The sequence below is a fragment of the Anomaloglossus baeobatrachus genome, chromosome 5 (assembly GCF_048569485.1).
Source record: "Anomaloglossus baeobatrachus isolate aAnoBae1 chromosome 5, aAnoBae1.hap1, whole genome shotgun sequence".
NCBI classification, from domain to species: Eukaryota; Metazoa; Chordata; class Amphibia; order Anura; family Aromobatidae; genus Anomaloglossus; species Anomaloglossus baeobatrachus.
In genome coordinates, this window is record NC_134357.1 from 8,219,874 (window position 1) to 8,242,814 (window position 22,941).

Below are 22,941 nucleotides of genomic sequence, written 5' to 3' on the forward strand. Positions count from 1 at the left end.
CATAGGAGCAGTATTATAGTGGTTATATTCTTGTACATAGGGGGCAGTATTATAGTGGTTATATTCTTGTACATAGGGGCAGTATTATAGTCATTTCTTCCTGCACTTCTTTAGCAGCTCGTACTTGTATATTGTGCAGTCGGGGTCCGTTCTATTCACAGGATATTGAGGATATAAAATCTTTACTCCATAAAAAAAAACATTTACAATAAGATAAAAGTTTTAATTAAAATCTATTTTATAAAACTTTTCTGTGGATTCTTGGCTTTTCATGCTGCGTTTTCCTGATCGTCGTCTTTCTTGGATCGTTCATTTTTTCCCCCATATGTTGAATCTTCATGGACATTAGCAGAAAGTGGGCGGAGTCTGACAGAAGGGGCGGAGTATGACATAAGGGGCGGGGCTCTTTAGCAACAAAGCCGTGAATACATTAGATGAATATTAACCGTGTCAGGGCGGTCGGAGGCACCTCGGATACTCCGCTTCCTTTTCCAGTCCCTGAGTGGTCCTCTCCTGTCTGGATCTATGGTGACTACGTCTGGGAAAGCTGGGTGACCGCAGAGTCACTGCTGGTAACAGTCTAGGTAGGGCAGTATGTTCCCCGGCTGCACATGTGCCATTCAGGGCTGTAAGAAAGCTGAGTGACAACCCCTGTAGCATCTGTCAGGGCAGCTCCCGATACTCACCCAGCTTTCCCGAGAGCTGATGGGGCGGGTACAGGGACTTGTGGGGATGTGGCCGGGATCTACTCTATGGGGCGATTCTTCCACGTCGTGCGGTGGAGTCCACAGAACTTAGATAAGACGGACACGATCACATGACACAGACAGGGAAACGCTGAGATTTCGGTGGGATCCACCCGGTGATCCGCTTTGCCCGGAGGCTCCCTGAATATGCGCCCCCGCGGGTCTGGAGCTTCCTCTAGAAGTACAGTTCCTTGGTGAGCATGGACACCACGCACGGGATCTGCTTCTTCTCGCTGTAGCGCGGGTCATCGGACCACGACTCGAAGTTGGTGGCCACCAGGTAATTGACTCTGGTGAGGATCTGCATGATCTCCAGCTGCTTCCCGTGCTCATTGAGAACGCTGCAGAGCGCCTGCACGAACCAAGACCCCCGGCCCGGATTCCTCCAGGAGTAATACCCTGCGGAGACACAAGGGTCCGGAGATTACAGCAGAGCGTGTGCGATCACCACCGGTGTGCAGAGTGACGAACCGTACACAGCCAACCTGCACAGAACTGGTCCTGCGCTCAGCCATCCTGCACAGAACTACACCGGCGCTCAGCCGGACCTGCACAGAACTAGTCCTGCGCTCAGCCATCCTGCACAGAACTGGTCCTGCGCTCAGCCATCCTGCACAGAACTAGACCTGCGCTCAGCCATCCTGCACAGAACTGGTCCTGCGCTCAGCCGCACCTGCACAGAACTAGACCTGCGCTCAGCCATCCTGCACAGAACTGGTCCTGCGCTCAGCCGATCCTGCACAGAACTGGTCCTGCGCTCAGCCATCCTGCACAGAACTAGTCCTGCGCTCAGCCGCACCTGCACAGAACTGGTCCTGCACTCAGCCGCACCTGCACAGAACTGGTCCTGCGCTCAGCCGATCCTGCACAGAACTGGTCCTGCGCTCAGTCATCCTGCACAGAACTGGTCCTGCACTCAGCCATCCTGCACAGAACTGGACCTGCGCTCAGCCGAACCTGCACAGAACTGGTCCTGCGCTCAGCCGATCCTGCACAGAACTGGTCCTGCGCTCAGCCGATCCTGCACAGAACTAGTCCTGCGCTCAGCCGCACCTGCACAGAACTGGTCCTGCGCTCAGCCGGACCTGCACAGAACTGGACCTGCGCTCAGCCGATCCTGCACAGAACTGGTCCTGCGCTCAGCCATCCTGCACAGAACTGGTCCTGCGCTCAGCCATCCTGCACAGAACTAGACCTGCGCTCAGCCATCCTGCACAGAACTGGTCCTGCGCTCAGCCGCACCTGCACAGAACTAGTCCTGCGCTCAGCCGCACCTGCACAGAACTGGTCCTGCGCTCAGCCGGACCTGCACAGAACTGGACCTGTGCTCAGCCATCCTGCACAGAACTGGACCTGCGCTCAGCCATCCTGCACAGAACTGGTCCTGCGCTCAGCCGATCCTGCACAGAACTGGTCCTGCGCTCAGCCATCCTGCACAGAACTGGTCCTGCGCTCAGCCATCCTGCACAGAACTGGTCCTGCGCTCAGCCATCCTGCACAGAACTAGACCGGCGCTCAGCCGGACCTGCACAGAACTAGTCCTGCGCTCAGCCGCACCTGCACAGAACTGGTCCTGCACTCAGCCGCACCTGCACAGAACTGGTCCTGCGCTCAGCCATCCTGCACAGAACGGGTCCTGCGATCAGCCGATCCTGCACAGAACTGGTCCTGCGCTCAGCCATCCTGCACAGAACTGGTCCTGCGCTCAGCCGCACCTGCACAGAACTGGTCCTGCGCTCAGCCGATCCTGCACAGAACTGGTCCTGCGCTCAGCCGCACCTGCACAGAACTGGTCCTGCACTCAGCCGCACCTGCACAGAACTGGACCTGCGCTCAGCCGGACCTGCACAGAACTGGACCTGCGCTCAGCCGGACCTGCACAGAACTGGTCCTGCGCTCAGCCATCCTGCACAGAACTGGACCTGCGCTCAGCCGCTCCTGCACAGAACTAGACCTGCGCTCAGCCGATCCTGCACAGAACTGGTCCTGCGCTCAGCCGCACCTGCACAGAACTGGTCCTGCGCTCAGCCATCCTGCACAGAACTAGACCTGCGCTCAGCCGATCCTGCACAGAACTGGTCCTGCGCTCAGCCGCACCTGCACAGAACTGGTCCTGAGCTCAGCCATCCTGCACAGAACTAGACCTGCGCTCAGCCATCCTGCACAGAACTAGACCTGCGCTCAGCCGATCCTGCACAGAACTGGTCCTGCGCTCAGCCGATCCTGCACAGAACTAGTCCTGCGCTCAGCCGATCCTGCACAGAACTGGACCTGCGCTCAGCCGGTCCTGCACAGAACTGGTCCTGCGCTCAGCCGATCCTGCACAGAACTGGTCCTGCGCTCAGCCATCCTGCACAGAACTAGACATGCGCTCAGCCAATCCTACACAGAACTGGTTCTGCGTTCAGCCGGTCCTGCACAGAACTGGTCCTGCGCTCAGCCATCCTGCACAGAACTGGTCCTGCGCTCAGCCATCCTGCACAGAACTAGACCTGCGCTCAGCCGATCCTACACAGAACTGGTTCTGCGCTCAGCCGCACCTGCACAGAACGAGTCCTGCGCTCAGCCGATCCTGCACAGAACGGGTCCTGCGCTCAGCCGATCCTGCACAGAACTAGACCTGCGCTCAGCCGATCCAGCACAGAACTGGCCTGCGCTCAGCCGATCCTGCTCTTAACTAGTCTTGCGTTCAGCCGATCCTGCACAGAACTGGTCCTGCGCTCAGCCGATACTGCACAGAACTGGACCTGCGCTCAGCCATCCTGCACAGAACTAAACCTGCGCTCAGCCGCACCTGCACAGAACTAGACCTGCGCTCAGCCATCCTGCACAGAACTAGACCTGCGCTCAGCCATCCTGCACAGAGCTGGACCTGCGCTCAGCAATCCTGCACAGAACTAAACCTGCGCTCAGCCATCCTGCACAGAACTAGACCTGCGCTCAGCCGCACCTGCACAGAACTAGACCTGCGCTCAGCCGATCCTGCACAGAACTAGACCTGCGCTCAGCCAATCCTGCACAGAACTAGTCCTGCGCTCAGCCGGACCTGTACAGAACTGGACCTGCGCTCAGCCGGACCTGCACAGAACTGGACCTGCGCTCAGCCGGACCTGCACAGAACTGGACCTGCGCTCAGCCGGACCTGCACAGAACTGGACCTGCGCTCAGCCGATCCTGCACAGAACTGGTCCTGCGCTCAGCCGCACCTGCACAGAAAGAGTCCTGCGCTCAGCCGATCCTGCACAGAACTAGACCTGCACTCAGCCGGACCTGCACAGAACTGGACCTGCGCTCAGCCGCACCTGCACAGAACTAGACCTGCGCTCAGCCATCCTGCACAGAACTAGACCTGCGCTCAGCCATCCTGCACAGAGCTGGACCTGCGCTCAGCCATCCTGCACAGAACTAAACCTGCGCTCAGCCATCCTGCACAGAACTAGACCTGCGCTCAGCCATCCTGCACAGAACTAGACCTGCGCTCAGCCGCACCTGCACAGAACTAGACCTGCGCTCAGCCGATCCTGCACAGAGCTGGACCTGCGCTCAGCCATCCTGCACAGAACTAAACCTGCGCTCAGCCATCCTGCACAGAACTAGACCTGCGCTCAGCCATCCTGCACAGAACTAGACCTGCGCTCAGCCGCACCTGCACAGAACTAGACCTGCGCTCAGCCGGACCTGCACAGAACTGGACCTGCGCTCAGCCGGACCTGCACAGAACTGGACCTGCGCTCAGCCGATCCTGCACAGAACTGGTCCTGCGCTCAGCCGCACCTGCACAGAAAGAGTCCTGCGCTCAGCCGATCCTGCACAGAACTAGACCTGCGCTCAGCCAATCCTGCACAGAACTAGTCCTGCACTCAGCCGGACCTGCACAGAACTGGACCTGCGCTCAGCCAATCCTGCACAGAACTGGTCCTGCGCTCAGCCGCACCTGCACAGAACTAGACCTGCGCTCAGCCGATCCTGCACAGAACTAGACCTGCGCTCAGCCGATCCTGCACAGAACTAGACCTGCGCTCAGCCGATCCTGCACAGAACTAGACCTGCGCTCAGCCAATCCTGCACAGAACTAGTCCTGCGCTCAGCCGGACCTGTACAGAACTGGACCTGCGCTCAGCCGGACCTGCACAGAACTGGACCTGCGCTCAGCCGGACCTGCACAGAACTGGACCTGCGCTCAGCCGGACCTGCACAGAACTGGACCTGCGCTCAGCCGGACCTGCACAGAACTGGACCTGCGCTCAGCCGATCCTGCACAGAACTGGTCCTGCGCTCAGCCGCACCTGCACAGAACTAGACCTGCGCTCAGCCGGACCTGCACAGAACTGGACCTGCGCTCAGCCGGACCTGCACAGAACTGGACCTGCGCTCAGCCGATCCTGCACAGAACTGGTCCTGCGCTCAGCCGCACCTGCACAGAAAGAGTCCTGCGCTCAGCCGATCCTGCACAGAACTAGACCTGCGCTCAGCCAATCCTGCACAGAACTAGTCCTGCACTCAGCCGGACCTGCACAGAACTGGACCTGCGCTCAGCCAATCCTGCACAGAACTGGTCCTGCGCTCAGCCGCACCTGCACAGAACTAGACCTGCGCTCAGCCGATCCTGCACAGAACTAGACCTGCGCTCAGCCGATCCTGCACAGAACTAGACCTGCGCTCAGCCAATCCTGCACAGAACTAGTCCTGCGCTCAGCCGGACCTGTACAGAACTGGACCTGCGCTCAGCCGGACCTGCACAGAACTGGACCTGCGCTCAGCCGGACCTGCACAGAACTGGACCTGCGCTCAGCCGGACCTGCACAGAACTGGACCTGCGCTCAGCCGGACCTACACAGAACTGGACCTGCGCTCAGCCGGACCTGCACAGAACTGGACCTGCGCTCAGCCGATCCTGCACAGAACTGGTCCTGCGCTCAGCCGCACCTGCACAGAAAGAGTCCTGCGCTCAGCCGATCCTGCACAGAACTAGACCTGCGCTCAGCCAATCCTGCACAGAACTAGTCCTGCACTCAGCCGGACCTGCACAGAACTGGACCTGCGCTCAGCCAATCCTGCACAGAACTGGTCCTGCGCTCAGCCGCACCTGCACAGAACTAGACCTGCGCTCAGCCGATCCTGCACAGAACTAGACCTGCGCTCAGCCAATCCTGCACAGAACTAGACCTGCGCTCAGCCGGACCTGTACAGAACTGGACCTGCGCTCAGCCGGACCTGCACAGAACTGGACCTGCGCTCAGCCGGACCTGCACAGAACTGGACCTGCGCTCAGCCGGACCTGCACAGAACTGGACCTGCGCTCAGCCGGACCTGCACAGAACTGGTCCTGCGCTCAGCCGCACCTGCACAGAAAGAGTCCTGCGCTCAGCCGATCCTGCACAGAACTAGACCTGCGCTCAGCCAATCCTGCACAGAACTAGTCCTGCACTCAGCCGGACCTGCACAGAACTGGACCTGCGCTCAGCCGGACCTGCACAGAACTGTACCTGCGCTCAGCCGGACCTGCACAGAACTAGTCCTGCGCTCAGCCGATCCTGCACAGAACTAGACCTGCGCTCAGCCGATCCTGCGCAGAACTAGTCCTGCGCTCAGCCGATCCTGCACAGAACTGGACCTGCGCTCAGCCATCCTGCACAGAACTAAACCTGCGCTCAGCCGCACCTGCACAGAACTAGACCTGCGCTAAGCCATCCTGCACAGAACTAGACCAGCGCTCAGCCATCCTGCACAGAGCTGGACCTGCGCTCAGCCATCCTGCACAGAACTAAACCTGCGCTCAGCCATCCTGCACAGAACTAGACCTGCGCACAGCCATCCTGCACAGAACTAGACCTGCGCTCAGCCGCACCTGCACAGAACTAGACCTGCGCTCAGCCGATCCTGCACAGAACTGGTCCTGCGCTCAGCCGCACCTGCACAGAACTAGACCTGCGCTCAGCAGATCCTGCACAGAACTAGACCTGCGCTCAGCCAATCCTGCACAGAACTAGTCCTGCACTCAGCCGGACCTGCACAGAACTGGACCTGCGCTCAGCCGGACCTGCACAGAACTGGACCTGCGCTCAGCCGGACCTGCACAGAACTGGACCTGCGCTCAGCCGGACCTGCACAGAACTGGACCTGCGCTCAGCCGATCCTGCACAGAACTGGTCCTGCGCTCAGCCGCACCTGCACAGAAGAGTCCTGCGCTCAGCCGATCCTGCACAGAACTAGACCTGCGCTCAGCCAATCCTGCACAGAACTAGTCATGCACTCAGCCGGACCTGCACAGAACTGGACCTGCGCTCAGCCGGACCTGCACAGAACTGGACCTGCGCTCAGCCAGACCTGCACCTGCGCTCAGCCGATCCTGCACAGAACTGGCCCTGCGCTCAGCCACACCTGCACCTGCGCTCAGCCGATCCTGCACAGAACTAGACCTGCGCTCAGCCGGACCTGCACAGAACTGGTCCTGCGCTCAGCCGATCCTGCACAGAAAGAGTCCTGCGCTCAGCCAGTCCTGCACAGAACTGGTCCTGCGCTCAGCCGATCCTGCACAGAACTGGTCCTGCGCTCAGCCGATCCTGCACAGAACTGGTCCTGCGCTCAGCCGATCCTGCGCTCAGCCGATCCTGCACAGAACTGGTCCTGCGCTCAGCCGATCCTGCACAGAACTGGTCCTGCGCTCAGCCGCACCTGTACAGAACGAGTCCTGCGCTCAGCTGGACCTGCACAGAACTAGTCCTGCGCTCAGCCGATCCTGCACAGAACTAGTCCTGCGCTCAGCCGATCCTGCACAGAACTGGTCCTGCGCTCAACCGAACCTGAACAGAACTGGTCCTGCGCTCAGCCAATCCCGCACAGAACTAGTCCTTACTATTGTTATAAGCAGTCAGCCAGCCCCCTCCTCTTTTTCTACATTGGCTATTGTTATAAGCAGTCAGCCACAGCCCCCTCCTCTTTTTCTACATCAGCTATTGTAATACGCAGTCAGCCAGTCCCCTGCTCTTTTTCTACATCGGCTATTGTTATAAGCAGTCAGACAGTCCCCTCCTCTTTTTCTACATCGGCTATTGTTATAAGCAGTCAGCCAGTCCCCTGCTCTTTTTCTACATCGGCTATTGTTATAAGCAGTCAGCCAGCCCCCTCCTCTTTTTCTACATCAGCTATTGTTATAAGCAGTCAGCCAGCCCCCTCCTCTTTTTCTACATCGGCTATTGTTATAAGCAGTCAGCCAGTCCCCTGCTCTTTTTCTACATCAGCTATTGTTATAAGCAGTCAGCCAGTCCCCTCCTCTTTTTCTACATCGGCTATTGTTATAAGCAGTCAGCCAGCCCCCTCCTCTTTTTCTACATCGGCTATTGTTATAAGCAGTCAGCCAGTCCCCTGCTCTTTTTCTACATCAGCTATTGTTATAAGCAGTCAGCCAGTCCCCTCCTCTTTTTCTACATCAGCTATTGTTATAAGCAGTCAGCCAGCCCCCTCCTCTTTTTCTACTTCGGCTATTGTTATAAGCAGTCAGCCACATTCCCCTCCTTTCGCTATACATCGGATATTGACACTGCGACCCTGTGGTGCCGCTTGTTTCCTGTAGATGTGGGTGACGTGGCCCTTTCCCCCTATACATGAGCCGTCTGTGCCCCCCACCATTCACTGCTTACCAATACCTGGCACAGTTGAATAGGCAAAGAGGAAATCGGCCTCCACCGGGATCTTGTATCTGGGATTGGCGTCCGTCTCCAGCGAGTCGTTGGCGGGTCCCGAGTCGGTCTGAATCCCATCATCGAACTCGGAGCCCCGGCAGGCCTGAAACGTTACGGGGAGCGTTAGACCGGCACGGACTGTTCCAGGAGACGTTGGGCTTTTGCCATTAGGAGATGACTGGATAAATGGGCCGGGACCCCCAAGAAACAGACGGGGCCAGGACCCGGGGGCTCCAGAAAGGGACTATAGTCCCCTGCATGGAATTATCTGCGGGGCCCAATACTTGTGTTGTGTAGCAGCGCCGTCACTTTAAGATCGTGGCCCCCAATCTCCCAACACGGCCCCCGACTATCACACGTCTCTAATGGTCTTATAATGGCCGGTCTTATTGGCTCCTCGAGGCTCCGGGGCCCTGGGGTGACTGCACCCTCTATAGGTCGCCCCTGTATATAGATACATGACACCGCTATACAGGGTGAGAGGAACAGTCACGACCCCAGACTGATACATTGTAACAAACCAGCGGAAAGCAGAGACAGAAATGTAACAACATTGGTGGGATTTGAACCCAGGACCCCAGCGGTGCAAGACTGCAGTGCTAACCACTGAGCCACCACAAGATTGCAGTGCTAACCACTGAGCCACCACAAGATTGCAGTGCTAACCACTGACCCACCGAGCTGCCCCCTCATTGTGTACTGAGTGGTGACTGAAAGCCTCTGACTGAAAGTCGGCAGCTCTGGGAGGAATAAAGTTCATTTTCTCCCTGTAGCCGGACCTTCAGTGCAGTGACTGGACAGCATTGTGACGTTATTATCCTGCAGATTAACCCCATTTACGCTGGATAATGTTATCAGACATGACAGCTCCATTTAACCTTCTTCCTGTAGATAGCGCTCTGATGTCATCATGATGATGTTGTGACGCCCTGGGCAAGCCAGGGGTCACAGGTCATCACACCACCACACCCTACATCCCAGTTAGGAACACCAAGGCTACCAAAATCCTTGTTGCCTTCCTCCAGGGGCTGATGTTCACACCAGGGGGTGGGCCAGGCGGTTGGCTCCGCCCACCGAGGAGTTCACAGCCCTGGAGGCGGGAGGAACCAGGCAGATAGAGTTTGGACAGAAGGAGAGAGGAAGCAAGATGAGTTGAGCTCAGGGAGAGCTTGAGTGAGGAAGGAGTAAACAGTGGAGTGGTAGAGGAGCTAAGTGAAGTGAAAGTGAAGTAGTAATGGAGCAAAGAAGAAAAGAGTAAAAGTGAGAGTAGAAAAGCCTGAAGTTGGTCCAGCTGTGTGCAGGACAGAGTCAGCAAGGTCAGCAACGGCGGTGACAGTCTGGAGGGGGACTGCTCGGAGGTTGCTGGAAGGACCGCGGTCGAGTAGTGGCCCGGCGGTCTGGAGCAGTATACGAAGAACAGTCAGCACCAGGGCAGGGGCCTCTCGGACCCCGGCAAGGCTAGGAGTCGCCATAATTTGCCAAATCCGTCAGTGAAGGGGACGTCTGTCTCCAAACAACCAAGTCCAGATTGAAGGCAACAGTCCAACCATTGAGGAGGAACACCGCCACCGCCAGGGCACCAGTTTCTCAGGGCCAGCGCCTGCGGGCAAAGTAGGGCTCCTCCGGCCCATATCCAAGCCGGGGAGCGGGTTACCGGTGGGAACCCATCGCAACCAATACAGAAACATTAGGAGCAGGACAAAGGGACATCACCGTCACCTACTGGGAGAGCAAGTGCAGCCGTCCGTGGGAACCGTCTTTCCAGCCGTGTGTTTTACCGAGAACTGTGTCATCGTCTCAGGCTGAGTGAGTACCACAGTGCCGCAAGGCACAGCGCTGCCCCCGCGTCCCTGCGCCCACCAAGCCCTGCATCTCCCACCTCATCACTGGGCCCCGGGATCACCAACCCCTACCCATAAAGGGGCAACACAACAATTGGCTGCTCCATACCATCCTTCCTGGGATCCCCGTCCAGAGCAGCGGTGGTGCCAACAAATCACCACAACCGTGGGTGGCGTCACGGACAATAAACAATCCCCACACCAAAAAAAACCCCTTTCACTCACGGGCGAGGAGCGCCGCTAGAGTCCCCGGGATCCGGCCCATCGCTCGAGCCACCGAGCAGCAGCAGGCCGCAGCAGCCGCGGCAGCCGGACCCGAGCAGCAGTGGGAGAGCGCGGCGTCCCCTCCTCCGCCCGCGGACAATGTCACAGAAAGTCCCTGTACCATGACATAACGGACATCTGGGGCAGCAGAACGCCAGCAGCCAATCAGATCTCTAGATGCAGGGAGGGGCCAATTAGAAATTTTGGAGCCACAGGTCACCTGACTCCTGAGATCCGCACAGCTGGTCAGCAGCAGAGCAATCACTCTGTATCTTGTACCCCCTCCGGCCCCTTCCTTCTCAGTGTCTCATTTCCCTTCCGGCCCCTTCCTTCTCAGTGTCTCGTACCCCCTCCGGCCCCTTCCTTCTCAGTGTCTCGTACCCCCTCCGGCCCCTTCCTTCTCAGTGTCTCGTACCCCCTCTGGCCCCTTCCTTCTCAGTGTCTCGTTCCCCCTCCGGCCCCTTCCTTCTCTGTGTCTCGTACCCCCTCCGGCCCCTTCCTTCTCAGTGTCTCATTTCCCTTCCGGCCCCTTCCTTCTCAGTGCCTCGTTCCCCCCTCCGGCCCCTTCCTTCTCAGTGTCTCGTTCCCCCTCCGGCCCCTTCCTTCTCAGTGTCTCGTTCCCCCTCCAGCCCCTTCCATCTCAGTGTCTCGTTCCCCCTCTGGCCTCTTCCTTCTCAGTGTCTCGTTCCCCCTCTGGCCTCTTCCTTCTCAGTGTCTCGTACCCCCTCCGGCCCATTCCTTCTCAGTGTCTCGTTCCCCCTCCGGCCCCTTCCTTCTCTGTGTCTCGTTCCCCCTCCGGCCTCTTCCTTCTCAGTGTCTCGTTCCCCCTCTGGCCCCTTCCTTCTCAGTGTCTCGTTCCCCCTCCGGCCCCTTCCTTCTCAGTGTCTCGTTCCCCCTCCGGCCCCTTCCTTCTCAGTGTCTCGTTCCCCCTCCGGCCCCTTCCTTCTCAGTGTCTCGTTCCCCCCTCCGGCCCATTCCTTCTCAGTGTCTCGTTCCCCCTCTGGCCTCTTCCTTCTCAGTGTCTCGTTCCCCCTCCGGCCCCTTCCTTCTCTGTGTCTCGTTCCCCCTCCGGCCCCTTCCTTCTCAGTGTCTCGTTCCCCCTCCGGCCCATTCCTTCTCAGTGTCTCGTTCCCCCTCTGGCCTCTTCCATCTCAGTGTCTCGTTCCCCCTCCGGCCCCTTCCTTCTCTGTGTCTCGTTCCCCCTCCGGCCCCTTCCTTCTCAGTGTCTCGTTCCCCCTCCGGCCCCTTCCTTCTCAGTGTCTCGTTCCCCCTCTGGCCCCTTCCTTCTCAGTGTCTCGTACCCCCTCCGGCCCCTTCCTTCTCTGTGTCTCGTTCCCCCTCCGGCCCCTTCCTTCTCAGTGTCTCGTTCCCCCTCCGGCCCCTTCCTTCTCAGTGTCTCGTTCCCCCTCCGGCCCCTTCCTTCTCAGTGTCTCGTTCCCCCTCTGGCCTCTTCCTTCTCAGTAGATGTAGAGAATCCGGCACACTAAATAAAGTAAATTCCAAAGATAATATTTCGTTTGAATATATTTTATTTTATCGTTCTTGTGGGGATATCAAAAAAGCCGTATGTGAACAAGTCCAACGTTTCGACCAAAACTTATGGTCTGTTTCAAGGACTCAAAGGGTTATGGTGTGGTGTGTATCACATGGGATATTCACTCGCATGGATTTTATATATATCACTCTTATAGCCTTAATACCCTCACATAGATGATAGGATGACTAACGTCCTCTTATTAGACTTCTTTAAGAAGATGGTCGTCTAACCATCCAAGATGGGAGAAAGCAATGTCCCCCACGTCTTTATAATATATGCAAAAAATGGAATCGTGAGCAAAAACAGCAACTAGATTAGATTAAATCCATAGGTTAACACCCCTGTGGCTCATGATCTGTAAATGGCTTGTCTATATGTGGCACCTAACAGAGCCTGAGGTAGGAACGATAAGACAGGTACAATAGGGCACCCAGAGTATGAGCTCATACCATTTCTATTATATCTTCCTTCTCAGTGTCTCGTTCCCCCTCTGGCCCATTCCCTCTCAGTGTCTCGTACCCCCCTCTGGCCCCTTCCTTCTCAGTGTCTCGTACCCCCCTCTGGCCCCTTCCTTCTCAGTGTCTCGTACCCCCTCCGGCCCCTTCCTTCTCAGTGTCTCGTACCCCCTCCGGCCCCTTCCTTCTCTGTGTCTCGTACCCCCTCCGGCCCCTTCCTTCTCAGTGTCTCGTACCCCCTTCGGCCCCTTCCTTCTCAGTGTCTCGTACCCCCTCCAGCCCCTTCCTTTTCCAGTGTCTCGTATCCCCTCCGGCCCCTTCCTTTTCAGTGTCTCGTACCCCCTCTGGCCCCTTCCTGCTCATTGTCTCGTACCCCCTCTGGCCCCTTCCTTCTCAGTATCTCGTACCCCCTCCGGCCCATTCCTTCTCAGTGTCTCGTTCCCCCTCCGGCCCCTTCCATCTCAGTGTCTCGTACCCCCTCCGGCCCCCTTCCATCTCAGTGTCTTGTACCCCCTCCAGGCCCATTCCCTCTCAGTGTCTCGTACCCCCCTCCGGCCCCTTCCTTCTCAGTGTCCTCGTTCCCCCTCTGGCCTCTTCCTTCTCAGTGTCTCGTTCCCCCTCTGGCCCATTCCCTCTCAGTGTCTCGTACCCCCCTCTGGCCCCTTCCTTCTCAGTGTCTCGTACCCCCCTCTGGCCCCTTCCTTCTCAGTGTCTCGTACCCCCTCCGACTCCTTCCTTCTCTGTGTCTCGTACCCCCTCCGGCCCCTTCCTTCTCTGTGTCTCGTACCCCCTCCGGCCCCTTCCTTCTCAGTGTCTCGTACCCCCTTCGGCCCCTTCCTTCTCAGTGTCTCGTACCCCCTCCAGCCCCTTCCTTTTCAGTGTCTCGTATCCCCTCCGGCCCCTTCCTTTTCAGTGTCTCGTACCCCCTCTGGCCCCTTCCTGCTCATTGTCTCGTACCCCCTCCGGCCCCTTCCTTCTCAGTGGTCTCGTACCCCCTCTGGCCCCTTCCTTCTCAGTATCTCGTACCCCCCTCCGGCCCATTCCTTCTCAGTGTCTCGTTCCCCCCCTCCGGCCCCTTCCATCTCAGTGTCTCGTACCCCCTCCGGCCCTTCCATCTCAGTGTCTTGTACCCCCTCCAGCCCATTCCCTCTCAGTGTCTCGTACCCCCCTCTGGCCCCTTCCTTCTCAGTGTCTCGTACCCCCCTCTGGCCCCTTCCTTCTCAGTGTCTCGTACCCCCTTCGGCCCCCTTCCTTCTCAGTGTCTCGTACCCCCTCCAGCCCCTTCCTTTTAAGTGTCTCGTATCCCCTCCGGCCCCTTCCTTTTCAGTGTCTCGTACCCCCCTCTGGCCCCTTCCTGCTCATTGTCTCGTACCCCCTCCGGCCCATTCCTTTCTCATTGTCTCGTGCCCCCTCCGGCCCATTCCTTCTCATTGTCTCGTACCCCCCTCCGGCCCATTCCTTCTCAGTGTCTCGTACCCCCCTCTGGCCCCTTCCTTTTCAGTGTCTCGTACCCCCTCCGGCCCATTCCTTCTCAGTGTCTCGTACCCCCTCCGACCCATGCCTTCTCATTGTCTCGTACCCCCCTCCGGCCCCTTCCATAGGTGCAGTCAGCTCCACACGGCACTGAGGACCCATTGTTCCAGGTGTCAAATACTCAAAACCGGGAATTCTGCTCCTATTGCCAAAAACTGTGAATCATCAACAAATAAAAGTTCTGTAACGTCTGAAAAATGTTGGGGGATTTTATTAAAAACAAACACACAAGCTTTTGTAAACAATGGGCGGGGCTTAGCTGAGGGGCGGAGCCTCCCATGGCGAGACACATTGCCTATAGTTTACATTCATATTTCACAGTTGTTATTACAATGTAACCAGAGCGGAGGATCTGTAGTGACCGCAGATTCCATCCACTCAATGGAAAACCCCAGGGATCCAGAACCGGCCGTGATCACTATATATCACTGTCTGCATTCTGGTCATTATTGTAGAAGGGAGCTGAGAAATTATTAGGCTGGAAAGCAAAAAAAATGGTGGACAGGGACATAGAAGAGGGAGGGGCTCTGGAGAAAGCGGGGGAGGGGGAGACGGGAGGGAGACGTATATAAGCCGTATGCTTGTGGGCAGCTAGATGGAACTGGAGTGTCTGCAGTGGGACGGACACATACACCAGAGAGCTGCGGGGGATGGAGTCGTACACCAGAGAGCTGCGGGGGGATGGAGTCGTACACCAGAGAGCTGCGGGGGGATGGAGTCGTACACCAGAGAGCTGCGGGGGGGATGAAGCCATACAACAGAGAGCTGCGGGGGGGATGAAGCCATACAACAGAGAGCTGCGGGGGGGGATGAGCCATACAACAGAGAGCTGCGGGGGGGATGGAGCCATACAACAGAGAGCTGTGGGGGGGATGGAGCCATACACCAGAGAGCTGCGGGGGGGGATGGAGCCATACACCAGAGAGCTGCGGGGGGGATGAAGCCATACAACAGAGAGCTGCGGGGGGGGGGGGGGGATGGAGCCATACACCAGAGAGCTGCGGGGGGGGATTGAAGCCGTACACCAGAGAGCTGTGGGGGGGATGAAGCCATACAACAGAGAGCTGCGGGGGGGGGGGAATGGAGCCATACACCAGAGAGCTGCGGGGGGGATGGAGCCGTACACCAGAGAGCTGTGGGGGGATGAAGCCATACAACAGAGAGCTGCGGGGGGGGGATGGAGCCATACACCAGAGAACTGCAGGGGGAGATGGAGCCGCACACCAGAGAGCTGCGGGGGCGGGGGAGCCGTACTCCAGAGAGCTGCGGGGGGGATGGATCCACAAACCAGAGAGCTGCGGGGAATGGAGCTGTACACCAGACAGCAGCAAGGGGGGAGGATTTAGCTGTACACCAGAGAGCTGTAGAGGGAGAAGATGGAGCTGTACACCAGAGAGCTGCGGGGGGATGGAGCCGTACACCAGAGAGCTGCGGGGGGATGGAGCCGTACACCAGAGAGCTGCGGGGGGATGGAGCCGTACACCAGAGAGCTGCGGGGGGATGGAGCCGTACACCAGAGAGCTACGGGGGGGATGGAGCCGTACACCTGAGAGCTGCGGGGGGGGGGGGGGGATGGAGCCATACACCTGAGAGCTGCGGGGGGGATAGAGTCGTACACCTGAGAGCTACGGGGGGGATGGAGCCGTACACCTGAGAGCTGCGGGGGGGGGATGGAGCCGTACACTTGAGAGCTGCGGGGGGGATGGAGCCGTAGACCAGAGAGCTACGGGGGGGATGGGGCTGTACACCTGAGAGCTGCAGGGAGGGATATGTAGCTGTACACCAGAGATCTGCAGGGGGGGGAGAAGATGGAGCCTTACACCAGAGAGCTGCAAGAGGGGATGGGGCCGTAGACCAAAGAGCTGCGGGGGGGATGGAGCCGTACACCAGAGAGCTGCGGGTGGGGAGGGAGCCGTACACCAGAGAGCTGCGGGGGGATGAAGCCATACACCTGAGAGCTGCGGGGGGGGGATGGAGCCGTACACCTGAGAGCTGTGGGGGGGATGGAGCCGTACACCAGAGAGCTACGAGGGGGATGGGGCCGTACACCTGAGAGCAGCAGGGGGGGAATATGTAGCTGTACACCAGAGAGCTGCAGGGGGGGAGAAGATGGAGCCGTACACCAGAGAGCTGCAAGGGGGGATGGGGCCGTAGACCAGAGAGTTGCGGGGGGGGATGGAGCTGTACACCAGAGAGCTGCGGGGGGGATGGAACCGTACACCAGAGAGCTGCGGGGGGATGGAACCGTACACCAGAGAGCTGCGGGGGGATGGAGCCATACACCTGAGAACTGCGAGGGGGATGGAGCTGTACACCAGAGAGCTGCGGGGGGGGGGGGGTGTTAGAGCCGTACATCGTCTGATCTTTACCCTCGCGCAGAGTTTACCTGGATGAAGAACAGTTTGGGTTTTCCCACTAGGCTTTTGCACTTGTCTCCCCGGAACAGGTGGTCAGGATTTGATAGCCATCGCCCCATCGGTGCCATAGATCTGCCCTTCTTCTCCGTGACTCAGGAGGATGCAGGCGAAGCAAGCGCTGTCGTTGTGATTCTGCTGCGCCACTGCCGGGAGAAGGAGACAATCAGTGCAGTACATTCAGGAGTGTGGGAAAGCTGGGTGCCCTGCGAGGCCCAGGATCCTGTCCACACCGAGGATCAGCCGTGTGAGAGCTAAACAGCAGAATATGGTCACCCAGAAACAGAGGACACTCCCTGGCACCATGTACGGTGGACATAAAAAGTCTACACACCCCTGGAAAATGGCAGGTTTTTATCATGTAAAAAATAATGCTACAAGAATCATGTGAAAAGTGAAATCTTAGGTGGAAAAAGAAAAAGAAAGGTGAAATAATGTGGTTGCATAAATCTGCACACCCTTACAGTAATACTTGGGTGAAGTCCCCTGTGACTTTCTGGCACGTTCAGTCTTTTTGGGGTCTAGGTCCATCACATGTAGAATCGCTGATCTTTGCCCCTCCCTCATCCGCCTGATTGCGAGGTCTCTTGTGTACAGCGCCCTCTTCAGGTCACCACAGATTTCCCCTTGGCCTCATGTCGCGGCTGTTCCAGATCTTCCATCTTCTTCTTTTGGTGATTCGGAGGTCGCCCAGGGTCGTTGAGCTGAAAGGTAAAATTCACCTTCATCTTTTTTAGCGGAGGCCGGAAGGTTTTACTGCAGAATTATCTGATATCTGTTCATAAGTCCCTCCCCCTTGGCTAAAGCTCCAGTTTCACAAGCATCTACAGAGCACAATGCTGCCTCCACCAGGCCTCACTGTGGGGAGGGGGATCCTCTGTAGATGCGCAGAGCTGGATTTGTACCTTTTGAAACTAAGACCAAAAAAGTTCCCCTCCGGTCTCATCAGACAGAACACGTTTTTGTGCTTCTCGCCTATTTGATGACATTTTTGGTAAAACATAGCCAGGCTTGGGTATTATTCTTCCATCTGACACCCGACCCCACAAGCTGGACATATGAAGAATACGGGAGATGTTGTCAGAGGACACAACCAGGCCTGGACAGAAATTCCTGCAGCTCCTTTAATGTTGCTGTCGGCCTCTCTGCAGCCTCCTGGGCTGACTTTGCTCTTGTTTTTTAATTAGTTTCTGAGGGTCGTCCAGTTCTCGCTAATCATCACTTATTCATGACGTCTTCACAGGGTCCATGGTGATTCTACTGTCTGGGAAATATATTTCTCCCTTCTCCTGACTGATCACTTACCACTATGAGACCCTTTGCTGTGTTGTCAGCTGTTTACAGAGCAGAAAATGTCAGGAATATCCTCGTAGATCAGCGACACTTTCTCTGGGGTTAATCAGAATCGCTGTAAATGACGTCGCTGATACTGTGTAACGTGGGGGATGTGATCGGTGTAAATGATGGGTCGGGCTCTGATACTGTGTATTGTGGGGGGATGTGATCGGTGTAAATGATGGGGCGAGCTCTGATACTGTGTATTGTGGGGGGATGTGATCGGTGTAAATGATGGGGTCGAGCTCTGATACTGTATAACGTGGGGGGATGTGATCGGTGTAAATGATGGGTCGATCTCTGATACTGTGTAACGTGGGGGATGTGATCAGTGTAAATGATGGGGTCGATCTCTGATACTGTGTAACGTGGGGGATGTGATCAGTGTAAATGATGGGTCAAGCTCTGATACTGTGTAACGTGGGGGATGTGATCGGTGTAAATGATGGTGTCGAGCTCTGATACTGTATAACGTGGGGGGATGTGATCGGTGTAAATGATGGGTCGATCTCTGATACTGTGTATCGTGGGGGGATGTGATCGGTGTAAATGATGGGGTCAAGCTCTGATACTGTGTATCGTGGGGGGACGTGATCGGTGTAAATGATGGGGTCGAGCTCTGATACTGTGTATCGTGGGGGGATGTGATCGGTGTAAATGATGGGGTCGAGCTCTGATACTGTGTATCGTGGGGGGATGTGATCGGTGTAAATGATGGGGGCGAGCTCTGATACTGTGTAATGCGGGGGATGTGATCGGTGTAAATGATGGGGCCGAGCTCTGATACTGTGTAATGCGGGGGATGTGATTGGTGTAAATGATGGGTCGAGCTCTGATACTGTGTATCGTGGGGGATGTGATCGGTGTAAATGATGGGGTCGAGCTCTGATACTGTGTATCGTGGGGGATGTGATCGGTGTAAATGATGGGGGCGAGCTCTGATACTGTGTATTGTGGGGGGACGTGATCGGTGTAAATGATGGGGGCGAGCTCTGATACTGTGTATTGTGGGGGGATGTGATCGGTGTAAATGATGGGTCGAGCTCTGATACTGTGTATCGTGGGGGGATGTGATCGGTGTAAATGATGGGGGCGAGCTCTGATACTGTGTATTGTGGGGGATGTGATCAGTGTAAATCATGGGGTCGAGCTCTGATACTGTGTATCGTGGGGGGATGTGATCGGTGTAAATGATGGGTCGAGCTCTGACACTGTGTATCGTGGGGGACGTGATCGGTGTAAATGATGGGGGCGAGCTCTGATACTGTGTATTGTGGGGGGATGTGATCGGTGTAAATGATGGGTCGAGCTCTGATACTGTGTATCGTGGGGGGATGTGATCGGTGTAAATGATGGGGGCGAGCTCTGATACTGTGTATTGTGGGGGATGTGATCAGTGTAAATCATGGGGTCGAGCTCTGATACTGTGTATCGTGGGGGGATGTGATCGGTGTAAATGATGGGTCGAGCTCTGACACTGTGTATCGTGGGGGATGTGATCGGTGTAAATGATGGGGTCGAGCTCCGATACTGTGTATTGTGGGGGGATGTGATCGGTGTAAATAATGGGGGCGAGTTCTGATACTGTGTATCGTGGGGGATGTGATCGGTGTAAATGATGGGGGCGAGCTCTGATACTGTGTATTGTGGGGGGATGTGATCGGTGTAAATGATGGGGGCGAGCTCTGATACTGTGTATCGTGGGGGATGTGATCGGTGTAAATGATGGGGTCGAGCTCTGATACTGTGTATTGTGGGGGGATGTGATCGGTGTAAATGATGGGGCGAGCTCTGATACTGTGTATTGTGGGGGGATGTGATCGGTGTAAATGATGGGGGCGAGCTCTGATACTGTGTATCGTGGGGGATGTGATCGGTGTAAATGATGGGGGCGAGCTCTGATACTGTGTATCGTGGGGGGGATGTGATCCGTGTAAATGATGGGGGCGAGCTCTGATACTGTGTATCGTGGGGGGGATGTGATCGGTGTAAATGATGGGGGCGAGCTCTGATACTGTGTATCGTGGGGGGTGTGATCAGTGTAAATGATGGGGTCGAGCTCTGATACTGTGTAACACGGGGGATGTGATCGGTGTAAATGACGGCGCGGATACTGTGTATTGTGGGGGGATGTGATCGGTGTAAATGATGGGTCGAGCTCTGATACTGTGTATCGTGGAGGGATGTGATCGGTGTAAATGATGGGGTCGAGCTCTGATACTGTGTATCGTGGGGGGATGTGATCAGTGTAAATGATGGGGGCGAGCTCTGATACTGTGTATCGTGGGGGGATGTGATCGGTGTAAATGATGGGGGCGAGCTCTAATACTGTGTATCGTGGGGGGGATGTGATCAGTGTAAATGATGGGGGCGAGCTCTGATACTGTGTATCGTGGGGGGGATGTGATCGGTGTAAATGATGGGGGCGAGCTCTGATACTGTGTATCGTGGGGGGGTGTGATCAGTGTAAATGATGGGGTCGAGCTCTGATACTGTGTAACACGGGGGATGTGATCGGTGTAAATGATGGGGGCGAGCTCTGATACTGTGTATTGTGGGGGGATGTGATCGGTGTAAATGATGGGGGCGAGCTCTGATACTGTGTATCGTGGGGGATGTGATCGGTGTAAATGATGGGGTCGAGCTCTGATACTGTGTATTGTGGGGGGATGTGATCGGTGTAAATGATGGGGCGAGCTCTGATACTGTGTATTGTGGGGGGATGTGATCGGTGTAAATGATGGGGGCGAGCTCTGATACTGTGTATCGTGGGGGATGTGATCGGTGTAAATGATGGGGGCGAGCTCTGATACTGTGTATCGTGGGGGGGATGTGATCAGTGTAAATGATGGGGGCGAGCTCTGATACTGTGTATCGTGGGGGGGATGTGATCGGTGTAAATGATGGGGGCGAGCTCTGATACTGTGTATCGTGGGGGGGTGTGATCAGTGTAAATGATGGGGTCGAGCTCTGATACTGTGTAACACGGGGGATGTGATCGGTGTAAATGACGGCGCGGATACTGTGTATTGTGGGGGGATGTGATCGGTGTAAATGATGGGTCGAGCTCTGATACTGTGTATCATGGGGGGATGTGATCGGTGTAAATGATGGGGTTGAGCTCTGATACTGTGTATCGTGGAGGGATGTGATCGGTGTAAATGATGGGGTCGAGCTCTGATACTGTGTATCGTGGGGGGATGTGATCAGTGTAAATGATGGGGGCGAGCTCTGATACTGTGTATCGTGGGGGGATGTGATCGGTGTAAATGATGGGGGCGAGCTCTAATACTGTGTATCGTGGGGGATGTGATCGGTGTAAATGATGGGTCGAGCTCTGATACTGTGTATCGTGGGGGATGTGATCGGTGTAAATGATGGGTCGAGCTCTGATACTGTATAACGTGGGGGGATGTGATCGGTGTAAATGATGGGTCGATCTCTGATACTGTGTAGCGTGGGGGATGTGATCGGTGTAAATGATGGTGTCGAGCTCTGATACTGTATAACGTGGGGGGATGTGATCGGTGTAAATGATGGGTCGATCTCTGATACTGTGTATCGTGGGGGGATGTGATCGGTGTAAATGATGGGGTCAAGCTCTGATACTGTGTATCGTGGGGGGATGTGATCGGTGTAAATGATGGGGTCGAGCTCTGATACTGTGTATCGTGGGGGGATGTGATCGCTGTAAATGATGGGTCGATCTCTGATACTGTGTATCGTGGGGGGATGTGATCGGTGTAAATGATGGGGTCAAGCTCTGATACTGTGTATTGTGGGGGGACGTGATCGGTGTAAATGATGGGGTCGAGCTCTGATACTGTGTATCGTGGGGGGATGTGATCGGTGTAAATGATGGGGGCGAGCTCTGATACTGTGTAATGCGGGGGATGTGATCGGTGTAAATGATGGGGGCGAGCTCTGATACTGTGTAATGCGGGGGATGTGATTGGTGTAAATGATGGGTCGAGCTCTGATACTGTGTATCGTGGGGGATGTGATCAGTGTAAATGATGGGGTCGAGCTCTGATACTGTGTATCGTGGGGGATGTGATCGGTGTAAATGATGGGGGCGAGCTCTGATACTGTGTATTGTGGGGGGACGTGATCGGTGTAAATGATGGGGGCGAGCTCTGATACTGTGTATTGTGGGGGGATGTGATCGGTGTAAATGATGGGTCGAGCTCTGATACTGTGTATCGTGGGGGGATGTGATCGGTGTAAATGATGGGGGCGAGCTCTGATACTGTGTATTGTGGGGGATGTGATCGGTGTAAATGATGGGCCGAGCTCTGATACTGTGTATCGTGGGGGTGTGTGATCGGTGTAAATGATGGGTCGAGCTCTGATACTGTGTATCGTGGGGGTGTGTGATCGGTGTAAATGATGGGTCGAGCTCTGATACTGTGTATTGTGGGGGATGTGATCGGTGTAAATGATGGGTCGAGCTCTGATACTGTGTATCGTGGGGGTGTGTGATCGGTGTAAATGATGGGTCGAGCTCTGATACTGTGTATCGTGGGGGATGTGATCGGTGTAAATGATGGGGTCGAGCTCTGATACTGTGTATTGTGGGGGGATGTGATCGGTGTAAATGATGGGTCGAGCTCTGATACTGTGTATCGTGGGGGATGTGATCGGTGTAAATGATGGGGTCGAGCTCTGATACTGTGTATCGTGGGGGATGTGATCGGTGTAAATGATGGGTCGAGCTCTGATACTGTGTATTGTGGGGGATGTGATCGGTGTTAATGATGGGGGCGAGCTCTGATACTGTGTATTGTGGGGGGTTGTGATTGGTGTAAATGATGGGGTCGAGCTCTGATACTGTGTATTCTGGGGGGATATGATCGGTGTAAATGATGGGGTCGAGCTCTGATACTGTGTATCGTGGGGGGATGTTATCGGTGTAAATGATGGGGGCGAGCTCTGATACTGTGTATCGTGGGGGATGTGATCGGTGTAAATGATGGGGTCGAGCTCTGATACTGTGTATCGTGGGGGATGTGATCGGTGTAAATGATGGGGGCAAGCTCTGATACTGTGTATTGTGGGGGGATGTGATCGGTGTAAATGATGGGGGCGAGCTCTGATACTGTGTATCGTGGGGGATGTGATCGGTGTAAATGAT

The 22,941-nt window shown here is 56.1% G+C and overlaps 1 protein-coding gene across 1 annotated transcript in view; it reads right to left on the reverse strand.

Moving 5' to 3' along the window:
- Positions 1-202: 202 nt before the first annotated feature.
- CASP7 (caspase 7) overlaps positions 203-22,941 on the reverse strand; it is a 134,545-nt gene continuing 111,806 nt past the window's right edge. The window contains 4 exon segments of the mRNA XM_075348162.1: positions 203-1,145; positions 8,393-8,531; positions 16,445-16,511; positions 16,513-16,618. Of these exon segments, the coding sequence (XP_075204277.1) occupies positions 922-1,145; positions 8,393-8,531; positions 16,445-16,511; positions 16,513-16,618 (536 nt within the window). The 3' untranslated portion in view covers positions 203-921.